Source organism: Thermobia domestica, chromosome 2, assembly GCF_964235325.1.
Source record: "Thermobia domestica chromosome 2, izTheDome1.hap1.1, whole genome shotgun sequence".
NCBI classification, from domain to species: domain Eukaryota; kingdom Metazoa; phylum Arthropoda; class Insecta; order Zygentoma; family Lepismatidae; genus Thermobia; species Thermobia domestica.
The window spans coordinates 95525749-95538864 of record NC_137455.1 but is presented as its reverse complement, the minus strand read 5'-3'; the positions used below and the strand labels follow the sequence as shown (position 1 = coordinate 95538864).

The 13116-nt window shown below is 34.7% G+C and overlaps 1 protein-coding gene across 3 annotated transcripts in view; it reads right to left on the bottom strand.

The window, feature by feature from the left end:
- The window catches only part of Cbp53E (Calbindin 53E), a 716107-nt gene that overhangs the window by 424045 nt on the left and 278946 nt on the right, over positions 1-13116 (bottom strand). For all 3 annotated transcript variants that reach the window (XM_081744047.1, XM_081744052.1, XM_081744043.1), the window contains one exon: positions 131-297. In XM_081744047.1, coding sequence (XP_081600173.1) covers positions 131-281 — 151 coding nt within the window. In that variant the 5' untranslated portion in view covers positions 282-297. The remainder of the gene's footprint in view (positions 1-130; positions 298-13116) is intronic.

The following is a 13116-nucleotide window of genomic DNA, read 5'->3' as shown; positions in this document are numbered from 1 at the left end:
TTTTCAGTAAGACTTTACTAAGTAAAATAAATGCAATAATAATTTTAGAACAAATTTCTAGGATTAACCAACACAAAACAGTAATTATTTTGTAGTATCTTCAGCTCTTAGAGATAGGAGATCTACTTACCGTCTTTGTCGTAATGGCTCCAGACGTCCATGAATTGGTTAGCCGAAAGCTTCTTAAGTTCTCTGCTCTGTGGATCTCGGAATTGTCGCATGAAGTTGGTAGCTCTCTCTAAGTTGAGCTTCTTGGCTGCTTTCGCAGCTTCTGACGTCATTATGGACGAAAACTACCTATTAAGAAGAAAGAAAATCATCTTTAGCAAGCATAAATAGCAAGTTTTAATATACCACATCAAGAACTTAGTTTAAAAAGGATTATCATCTAGGAATGGTTTCTTTCTTTAAAAGGCTTAGCTGATACGGAAGAGCTTTATAGACATCTTATTTGTTATCGGTGTACAAAATACAAAGTTATCTTTCATAAATTCCAAACGCTTAATTAGAGAGGAGTTTAAAATTTGGAATTAAGAGTGTTCAACCAAATCACATATATCTTCGCGTTTATTTTATGAATATTGCAAACTATTAAAAATATTTTTATATAATTTTACAAGTTTTAGACCTAATATATCATAGTATTAACAAAGTTTATTATTTTATAATACGTCTGTAAGCAGTGGTGGATCTAATCCGGGGCCGAGGGGCCTAGGCCCTCCAGTTTTTTGAGTGACGAAAATAATTTAAGATATTATTTATATGTTTTTGAAAGTTTATAGCAAAGGCAATAACATATTTTATTGTAGTCTGGATTCTGGGTGCCCTCAGTTTTTACTTTCTAGATCTGCCAACTTCTGTAAGTATTTTGTGATGTGTTATGTGCTAGTTATGTAGTGTTCATTACTACAGGAAATAAGACATTAATATAAGAATCTTAAATAGATTACTATTTAAACTCTTATATGTATCTTTCCAACAATATCTGTAAACCTGCTGTTGTACTGTATCTTTAAGAAAGAATAGGCCTACTAAGACAGAAGAACATGTTTCTACATGTTGTTGAAAACTTCACACGCATATAATCTTTTCAAACAAAAATATGACATTATAATATTGGTTAAATACATAACAGCATGTTTCCATATAGGCCTACTACTGAAAAATCCATACATATTGATAAATAACGATTAAATTAGGCCTTGTTTTCATATTGTCAAACGAAACAAAGCAACACATTAAGCAAAGCTATGTGATTATATATATATATATATATATATATATATATATATATATATATATATATATATATTCAACACACTAACTGTATCTTTATGGTTTACCCAACATTGTTAGGGTCGTCAAGTCTAGAGGCTTAGGTGGGCGGGTCATGTAGCTAGAATGGAAGAAAGTAGAAACTCTTTCAAAGTCTTGACTGGAAGACCAATTGGAAAACGACCATTAGAAAGACCTAGGCGCAGATGGGAGGACAATATTAAGATGGATCTCGCAGAGATTGGAATACAAAGTAGAAACTGGATGCAGTTAGCTAAGGATAGAAGTTAGTGGAGAGCTTTTGTGAACGCGGCATAAACCTCCGGGTTCCATAGGCCATAGAGTTAGTTAGTTAGTTAGTTAACTGTGTCTTTATCAAAGTTCCACTCCTTCTGCTACCTGGGAGTTGGTCACCTCTTATATACCTCCAGGATAACTTTTAATTATGCTCCGCCTCTTCATTAAAAAGTAACACTTTTGTTTCTCCGCTTTCACCTGACCAGCTGCACACCTGTCCAATTAAAAATATATCTTTTTGCTAAATATATTCTTGTCCTTTAATTACCTTTGTTTATGTTCCCATATTCATTTGTTCTCTTTCTTTCTTCTTCCTTTTCCTTTCTTCTTCTTTAACTAAAATCTTCTCCTATTGTTCATTAATCACAAATCCTTCATTACAATTCATCACCTTCACTGCCTTCATGAGTTACCTGGCTTCTTTGCACTTTGTTATCAAAGTTTTGTTCTCTTCTTCTATGACCTTTGCTCCTTTGCGCCCTATGTTGTGTCTTTTCTCTTTCCGATGCTTATACAAGATGGTAAGAAACTATTTGAACAAACTTCGGGAGCTGATTCCCGACACCAAAACCACCAAAAAGGTCCTCTGGAACTTTGGCCAGTGAGGAATAGTAATGTAGAGGTTACTTGCCAGGTTATAGGGAATCCCAACGTTCCTTTGAATAATCCCTGGCACTTACCTTGCAGAGGTTTGAAGCATACATTTTTCAACCGAGCAGGTATGACTTCGAGTATCATGTTCTAAACCGCACTCTCTACGTTGCGTTGTTTTTGAATTACAGCCCTCTGAAGTTCATTTTCCCACAGTTTCGGCACATTATATTGCCGAAACTATCCCTCACTAACCAAAGTTCTACAAGACTTTTTGTTGGTTTTGGTGCCGGGAATCAGCTCTGGGGTGTCGAGAAGTTTGTTCAAATAGTTTCTTACCATCCTGTATATAGCGTTATCCCTTTTCAATCTTAGTCAAACTAGTGCTGCTTAATCCTTTCTTCCATCTTCTTTTTTGTTTCTCCTATGTAATTTTATTACACTCCCCATATCCATTTTATTATTACCCCGCTTTGGTCTTTGTCTACTATTGCTTTTCTCTTGATATTTCCGACTACTACACTTATTATGCTTCCTCCTTTTCTGTAAGTCCTTATTCCTGCTTTCCGAAGTATCCTCTTTATTTTGTCTGTTTCTTTGACTAGGATCTTTATACCAACCATTTTTTGTTCTTGTCTTCTTCCTCTTCTTTTCTTCTTTCTCTATTCTCTTAAATACATCCATTTCACCTTAGTTGTGTTCAAAACTTCTTTAAATTTCTTTTTCTCTGTTCCTCATCTATGTTTAGGTTTCCTATTCTTTCCTCCATGCTTTTTATAAAATTCTTCTTCGTACCCTAATACACATCACTTCCTTTGTGGCAATATGCTCCCACTACGCACTCTTTCTGGTACCAGGAGTTAATGAATTCTTATTCTATCGACTTCTTTATTTTGATATCTAGATGGTTTATATAATGTACATAAGAAGTAACTGACTCTCAAGTAACCAGAAGGAATGGAACTCTGATGAAGATACAGTTAGAGTGTTGAAACTTTTAAGCGTTCTTGTTGTTGTTGTTGCTGTTGTTGTTGTTGTTTTTTTTTTTTACATATTTTTATCATATAGACTTGCTCGGTATGTTGTTATGTTTAGTTTTATATATAGTTTTATGTTATGTTTAGTTTTATATAGATTAAATCGCTTCTTTATACCAAAAAGTACTTAGTTCTTTTCTATCTTCTAAGTACAATCTCAGAAGAAACTGTTTGTAAGACAAGTAGAAACATTTCAATGAAAAATTATTTCCTTCTATGTACCTTTTCTTCACTCACTTCCTTCTACTTTTCTTATTTGAAATATTCATCATATTTGCAAGTAATATAAATTGTTGGCTATTACACCCCCTGAGTGAAAAGCAAGCTATTAAAAATATGGAAATTATAGCTATAAAAGAAGTAATGTTGTTTATAATCGATCAAAATATACAGCTTGCTAAGTTATATATATATATATATATATATATATATATATATATCTTTTTTAAAGAGGAAAGTCTACAAGGTATCTTGAATAAGGTGAAAGGAAACAAAGATTGAAAAACTGTTACTGCGCAGCTGAATTCTTGTGAATCCTCACGAAATGCTGAGGGAAGCAAATCTGATATTGGATTTTATTCTTTTTCCTTCTCCTTCTGTCTCTCCATATTCCCAAGTAAACACCACACATATTGATTGGAAGCGAATGCTCTTCTATACCTGAAAATTTTATTTTATGACAGGTGACGCGTTCAACTGCTACTACTACTGTACACGACTTCTGTATGGTTGTTAATTTGGAAGAAAAATCTTTCTCTTACACGTCTGGTTTATGTCTACAATAATTCAGGTTATTTTTCTGTTCACGAATTTGAAAATGGAGTTGTCCCATATGTAACGTCGTGTCTTTCATCACCTAATTCGTTGTGGTACCAGCCAGATTCATTATGGCCCTATTGAGTTTGGAACTTGGCCTGTCTTTATGTACTGAACGACAGAGATTTTCCAAATTATTATTATTATTATTATTATTATTATTATTATTATTATTATTATTATTATTATTATTATTATTATTATTGCTTTTTCAAAGTTTCCTGTGGTGTCTATTATTTTTGTTATTTAACTTGGTTTTGATTTCTCCTTATTACTTCTAGTTACATCATTTCTTACGTATTAAATTTCTGCTTTCCTCTTACATATACTAACAAAGCCAATTAAATCTATTAGTTTTGTATTACCGAAGTGAATTACTAAGCAGAAACGGAATATTTCTATGAAGCATGGAAATGATTGTCAACCATTTGCTTTTGCTATTTATGTAGGATATATAGGAGAGAGAATATAGTGATATGTAGTCCAAAGTGAAACACTGTGTATATTGTATATACATGCATATCTCGTGTATACGTATATATATACTTACATGTGTACACAACGAAACTACTTGTGCTATGATCTAGCAGTTGAATGAAAAATTACATTTTCCTGAATGTTTTGTAGCGAGTAAGTGGATTGGAAGGTGAAGCTTGTGGGATACGCACTAGTCTTTTGATCTTAATTTCATTGACTCCATCATGTGGGGAAGATTCAAATGTTATGGTATGAAATCCTATGTTTGGATCATTTTGAAAGGGAGATTCACTGTAATAATCACTCTGTATACTTTCATATTGAAGAGAATTTATTCTTGTAGTTTAACGTCCCAGGATTATGCTATGAGGTTAAAGAAGACGATGATTATGAGAAATGAAAATGAACGAAATGGTGGAATGAAGAAAGTGGAAGAAAACGGGAGAACTACAAGAAAACTCACGCACAGGGCGCTTGTACCTCAAAGAAAAAGGATCAGGGTAGTGTTGACTATAGTGGTGGAGGACACATTTTGCATTAAGGTAATGTACTATTCACCAATCTTTCAATTGGCTGCAAACTTTAGAGGCACACTGTAATGTGATATAATTAACTTTCATTTAAGTTTAAACATAAGTAAAATTTTACTATGTGAATTTTTGTACATACTTAGAGACTAATATCTCCTGTATAAAATTTTCACTTGGGTTTTTCTTGTTATAAACGTCGAAATATAAGCACTATTGAGTTGTAAATGTATTCCGCATTTTTAATATTATTTCTCTAAGCATTTATTGTTAAAATGAATGTTGTAGGGAAAGCTTTCTATTGTAATGAATGGTTCTACAGAGGAATAAGTGATGTATGAAAATGAGAAGAGGCTTAGGGCATTTGGAATGCAGAACTCGTGTTGATAGTCTGCGAGAATATGCTCAGGAGAGATTCCACCAGTCACTGGAGACTGCTGCTAGAGTATTGCAACTCTTTTGAGAGGTGGTTCTGGTAGAATTCTAAGAGAATCGACCTCATAAATAGAATTCTAGAGAGAATTGTGCTGATGTTAGTAAGCTAAAGCGTTCAGTTTGCATTATTTTCAAAAATAGGCAAGATAAGGAGGAAATATTCATGGATATAATGGTTTTATTAGTATTTTCCTTATTGGAGGTATGTGCAACATGAAACCAACGTACTTAAGTATATTTGAAAAATTTCAATGATAAAATTAATGTTAAATCATGTTTGTAGTATTAATAATAAAAGTGATACTTATTAAAATAATGTACTGTCAAGTGTATTTATTTTATTGACGTTCTTTCAAGTTTACAGCCTTCACCACAATTCTAGCGGATAGCGGGGTCCCAGGTTCGATTCCCAGTGGAAGAACCTTGAATGTGGACGCATTAAAATTATTCCAATTCCACCTTAAATTGTAGATCCACGTCTCATATAGCCTTGTTACTGAGAGGGTCAAATCTGGTTTTAAGTACCTTTCAGTGTATATTTGTTCAATTTGAGTTTAATGTTTAACTAAATTTCAGAAAAGAAACTTTTGAAGGAATATTTCTTTTTATTTGTAAAAAAAAAAAAAACGGGCTAAATACAGAGCTTAAAACTGCTTAAATATTATACCAAATTTCTTTTAATACTATGCAGAAAACTAGTACTATAAACTAACACTCGACAAATTGGTCTTTCTAGGGTTAAACTTGTTAAACCACCGCTGCACTTTCCGCGTAGTCACAACACCCTCAGAAAAGGCCTGGTATATCTTCCGCCCGGCTGCAGTGGCGTTTGACCCCAGTTTGAACTCGTACAGCATACACGCCAGTATGACGCTCTGTGGAGGTCCCATGTTTAGTCTGTCCTTACGCAAGTTTACGGTGTAACCGAACTGCCATAACCAGGTAGTTTAGGCAGTTGGATATACCCACACCAACAACAGACCTTTGCCTTATCTCCATTCGCATTCAACTTACGGTGTGAGGGCCATTGGAACACAGACCACCACAAAAAACGTCAGAACATTCTTGGTTACCTTATATTATTAGGAAACAGTGTAAACCTCATTATCCCGTAATTTTGTAGTTATTTGTTGAAGTTTTGCGTCCTTTTTTAACACCGAGGCTATTTGAGACATTGAATTACAGATTACGGTTGAATCAGAACCACAATAATGCTTTCAAACTTTAACGCTTTATTAGTGGGAACGGAATCCGGGATCCTGTGCACTAAAGACACGCTAATGGAAGGGGCTAGTGAAAAGGGCTCTCTGTAACTTTGCCCCATCAGCCAGAATCATTATTTTAATCAAAACAGAAAAAGGAAAAATACATTCACATGATTACTCTTCGCGTCAAGTGGTTAACATCCGTGATTTGTGGTTTCTGTGCACACACGATCCCGGTGTTCGATCCCTAGTAGGAACATTAAGTTTAGTTAAAACTGCGAATTACTGTTGCGTATCGCACTTTAAGCGGAAACTCCCGTCTCGTGTAGAAGCAAAATTAAAGAGACCTGTAGAACTCCCACCTATCGATCAGTTGATTAATGAAAGACGAACTTTTAAAAAATAGAATAAAGGATATTTTCGCCCGTCTATTTTATTCATATAAAAACATTAGTATGTTACTAAATTATACATTCTTGTAAGTAACTATATATTGTGTAAAAACATTCTAGAGCCTTTTTAAGGAATTTTATTAAAAAATTTCCAACAAAAATATTGTTTAAAATACAATAAAAATGTATTGAAAGAACTTCAAATTGGAAGTCTTCAGTAACTTTATACGTACTGGATATTGGACAGAAGCTTTATTATTGTAATTTCTCGGGAAGTGGTAACTAAACATAATACCAAAACAATATTAATAATAGCCCAGTAAAGACGTCCTTGTACTACAATTTTTTTAAAAGAACATCTACCGAAAGTATCACATTATGCAGCTATATTCGGAAGTATAGACTAAAGGAGTTTCCTTCTTTGTATTTTATATATACGGAATATCTTACTACTTCTGTTGTCACCAACTGCTAACAATCACGCTGCTATCATTATATTTTTCGTCTCCTGGCAACACATACGCAAAAGCAGATACTTCAAAGAAACACATTGTTTTTATTTTAGGTAATCTTTTCCTCCTTTTTCCCATCCCTTTTTGCCATTATCCTCGAAGGCATTTTTCCTCATGCTACTACGCAATGACACAGGAAAGAGGATTCTCTGGGGCAGTACGCAGTACTCTTCAACACCAATTTGCATCAATGGTTGGCTCAAATCAAGACAAAGTCAATTTTCCATCAAGCAAAGGGAGAAGGAATGTCCACCCCAGCTGTTGTTCTTAAGAGAACACACGTCGTTAAAAATTTAAATTTTATCGATAGCACATAAAAGGAAAAAGTTACATAGAGCTTCAAAGAATTTCCTTCTTTTGTTGCTTATAACTTTATAAACTTACGAGAACCGAACAGTGGCGCAGCCTTATGCAGTTCACAAGATCACGTGAACGTTGTGCGTTGTTTATTATTTCATAAGATATGTAATAATATTTATAGTATTATATTACCGTGTCGTTACTCTCTTTTCTTCTTTCCTGTAATATATTGCAGTCATCAGAAATTTTCTTTAAATATTATAGTGTACTGCACACACACACACACACACACACACACACACACACACACACTGCTCTTAATTTATCATTTATTTACTATTTTAAAGTAAATGAAATATTTGCAGAATTTTCACATTTTCAGGAAAGAAGTTAGCAAAGTCCCCCCACCCCCAAAAACAAAATCGTAAATATGCCACTGAGTACTTTATTATGTGTACGTAATTACAAGAAAAGTGTTCTGCCCAAAGTTTACGTTTCTACCTATAGTAGTACACCTGGGATATTATGAACGAGTCACTTCTATTCTTCTGTGTAGATTATGTTGGACACGGAGTGTTAAAAGATTAAACATATTCTGTTGATATACGAATATGTTAGTTGAGTCTGTGCAAACATATCAAATTTTAGATGAACACTGTGAGTTTCTGATATCTTCAGAAGTTTGGGCTATTCTATCATTACACCACCTTACGAGCGTAATAGGCTACTTTCACACGTGTCAGTGTAGCACAGAAGAAATTGGGGTCACCCGACTTTCAAAAAAGGATTTGAACGGGTAGTGTTGACATCTGATTTTTTACTAATTTCCCTGTAACTTAAAATAGAAGAATGTAATATTATTCTCTCTCAGTTAGTTGTCTGCATTTCTTATCGTCTCATTTTCTTAAATAATAATATAATGGAACAAAAATTACAGTATCCAAGAACCCCCAACGGGATATGTAGAAATTTTGTTTGCTTTCGGATAAGGCTTTGCTGCACAAATAAATGAAATATTTTTTAAAGAAAATCGGATATCTTATGATTATAGTAATACAATACTTTGTAACATTGCTACAAATGTATAATCTGTACTGTGAGAGCCTGAAGATTTCAGAATTGGTCTTTTGTATAACATTCTGCTTTAACACAAGCGATATAGAAAAAGACGCATATTTATATTTGCAGTAACGTACGTTCAGCTGTTAACACTTTTGAAAAAACTGCGTTAATTTTTTTCTTTTTTTTTTAATGACACTTTTCAGCTCGGAATCTGAAACATGATTTTCTTAATGCATTTCAAAATGACAACAGTGAAAACGTGTTATGTGATGCAACCTGAAAACGTGTTATGTGGTGCAATATTGGTTGATTTATGTTATATATATTAAGTAACATTCAACTTCAATATTGTTTTGGAACATAGTGGCACAGCCGCAGGGTGCAACTCGATCTCACTCCATGTGGATTTGCGGTGACCAACATCATGTCAGTGTTTTTTCTCGTTTTCTCCCACACTCTTATTCCACTGGAATTCGTTCATAATCCTTCACTTCATTAATTACCCATCTCTGTTACATTGTTACGAAGATTTTCGTTTGTCAAATTACTAATCGTACTGATTTGGGAAAACAGGCATGCTACAACAAACAACTATTCGTATTGGAATGGTTAAACTAATACCGGTACATACTGTAGCTGAATGCATGCAATATCTACTGCAGATAAATCTGACTTTTTCTGAAATTAACTTTGTTCCACATTCATCAAATATACTCTAAACAACACATACTCACACAGATTGCTATAACATAATTTCTATGGAACGTAAAGAACTATTCGATATTTCTCAACTACCCAAACTTCTAAAGTTTTTAGAAACTCACAGTGTTCATCTAAAATTTGATATGTTTGCACAGACTCAACTAACATATTCCTATATCAACAGAATATGTTTAATCTTTTAACACTCCGTGCCCAGCATAATCTATACAGAAGAATAGAATTGACTCGTTCATAATCGTCCAGGTATACCACTATAGGTAGAAATGTAAGCTTTGCGCAGAACACTCTTCTTGTAATTACGTACATATAATAAAGTACTCAGTGATGTATTTACGATTTTGTTTCGGGGGGCATTGCTAACTTCATCCCTGGAAATGTGAAAATTCTGCAAATATTTCATTTACTTTAAAATAATAAATAAATTTCGGGGAGGCTTAAGTCCAGAAGCTTCCCTTAAATACGCCACTGATAGTACTTATTACCCAAAGAATCTAATTTATCCTAAATGGCATGTTGTAATAGTGTGTATGTTAAGTTAAAGATTAAATTTCATTTTTCAACGATGATCTATCAATGGCTAAATAAACATATACGAATGTACACGTATTTGACTAAGTTCCAATAGTCAACATTAAAATATCGTTGTAGCCATGTTTGTCCAACTTTAACTTGAAGCTTAATACTCAGAATGCTACAAGGATTTCTTTTGTTTTACTTTCATATAAGGAAACTGCTTGAGAACCTTTCAGAGAGACATGATTTCTTCCTGTCTTTCTTTGAACGATCAGTAAATGGGAAATTGAGACCCTCTTGTTCCCAATGTTGATCGTTTGGAAGAAGAAAACTTTATATTCTCCAGGGTAAACTGTAGATTCAATGCAATTTCCTTTAAGCCTTTCGGGGACGAAAAAATAAAACGAACATAGAAAAACGGTTTTTCAGAATAATTGGTAGTTTCCCTTCTAGTTACAGGCCTTCCTTTCCTTTCAGATCTTTCACCTGAGACTCATAACAGCACAAAGGAAGTTGAGACTATTTTTCTTAGTTTTACTGACCTCTTATGCCCTAACGATTACTAATTGCAAAATACTGAAAAAAAAGTTATGAAGCAATAAGGAACACACACAAATGCATTTCTTTATTTCACATTGGAAAGTTCTATATCCCTTATGTTAGAGCTAGATCCCAAGTGACAGTTTGGTCATTTATGATGTTAATTTCAAAATAAATTTTTACAGATTGCTGCGGAAAATTTGTTTCAACAACAAAACGTTTAAAATTAAAAGTAAAATAAAATGAATAGTAAATTGTTGAAGTTAGAATGCACTGTGGGCCACATATAATTTGAATGCCTCATGGTATTTTTGTTTCTTTTGATACAATGGTTCCTTTGGCTGGTAATGAGTGGAAGAACTCTGCAAATAAAACAGTTCTAAAGTCGTATTGTTGTAAGTGATTATAGTAACATGTAGTAGAATAGTTTAATTACTAAAATTGAAAAGCGTGCTTAAAAGGATTTAATGAAATTGACTTCTATTAGAACTTCGAAATTAATGAAAGTAGAGTTACTTCACAAAAATCTCTTTATTTTATGAATTCAGTCTCAAATTAAGTTCGAACGCTTCGTTATGGACATCTTAGTGAATCATAACAAATTCCTTTTTCTTCTATCCTAGGTTAAACATCAGAAAATACTGAAATGCGTGTTTAAATATTTTAAATGCAAATTTCAAATAACATCATATCTCTTATAACTTTAAGAGAATCCAAGACATGGGATCTTATTATAATAATTGCAATCCTATACCATTTTTCTTCCCTTCTAGGTCACAAAATTTTGGTTTATACTATACATATACAGGGTGGCTGGCAATTCGATGCCTTCCTTGCAGCGGGATATTCTACAAGTCCTTGGGAACATTTTCACCTATATGAACTGGGGGTCACAAATCAATAGTTTCTGAGTAATTTGCACATATGTGATTTCTTTGAAATTTGCTGGCTAGCGAGAGGTGAGCGAGAAAGTTTTCACCACTTCAACATATCATAGAGTTTTACCCTAGCCCACATGTGTAATCTCCATACCTATGTAGATCATGTGCTAATATACAGTTGACAACTCTGCACCGTTGCTGTGTTATAGGTCCGAACATGAAGTAAGGTGTAGTGGTCCAAAATCCATTGCTGCACCTCAGAAAGGAGCGTGGCAATATCGCAGAAGTACTTGTCCTAGGAAATGACTGCATGGTTGGGAACATGCGGAATGGAGATGGTTTGCGGTCAAGAGAAAACACAAACTGTGACGCATTTCATACCCAGAGTGGCGCATCTGTCTGTCCAACATTCGAGCAATGAATGGGTTCGTTGTTTCCGGGAGGAGGACACCTTTTGTCAGTATGTCACGCTCTGAGATTTCATAAAATCCCGCAACGTAGGCATAGTAAATATTGGTAATTGTGGTACTCTTTGCCCGGAAAGCAAGTAGTAATACCCCATGCTGAACCCAAATAAACGTGATCATAACTTTGATTGCTCAGAGTTGAACACGGATTTCCTTTGGTGATGGTACATCGGCACGCTGTCATTGGTTTGACTAGGTTTCTATGCATGTATTTATGCAAGAGAATGACTCAAGCAAGGGTTCAGACCACCAACTCCGGGGTCACATTGGTCTTTTAGGGGTTCTGGGATTTGGGAAGAAACTGGCCGTGGTCTTCTAGAAAGTACTATCACGGCCTTCACCTGGTGCTAGTGAAGAAAACCAAGGAAAACCTAGTCAAACCAATGACAGTGTGTGACATATCAGCACCAAAGGAAGTCCGTGTTTAACTCTGAGCGACCGAAGTGCTGATCACATTTATTTAAGATCAGCATAGAATATTACTACTTTCTTTTGTGGCAAAGGGTGGCAAAATTACCAGGATATACTATGCCTCACTGCTGCGTGCGTTGCGGGATTCTGTGAAGTCCCAGGGCGTGGCATGCGGACAAAAAGTGACCGCTTCCTGGAAAACAACGCACCCGTTCACTGCCCAAATGCTGGCCAGACAGATGCACGACCATGGCTATGAAATCCGTCATAGTTTGCGTTTTCTTTTGACCGCAAACCATTTTCATTCCACCTGTTTCCAACCATTCAGTCATTTCCTAGGGAAAAGCATTTCTGCGATGTTGCAACGCTCCTTTCTGAGGCGTAGTAATGGATTTTGGACCACTACACCTTAGTTCACGTTCGGACCTATAACACAACAACGGTGTTGAGTTACGAGCTGCACATTACCACATAATCTAAATAGATATGGAAAATTACACATGTAAAATTTCATTGTTCTATGATTTGTGGAAGTGGGTTAGGATAAAACTTTCTCGTGCACCTCTCGCTAGCCGTGAAATTTTAAAGAAATCACACATGTGTAAATTACTCAGAAACAATTAATTTGTGACCCCCGGTTCATACAGGTGAAAAA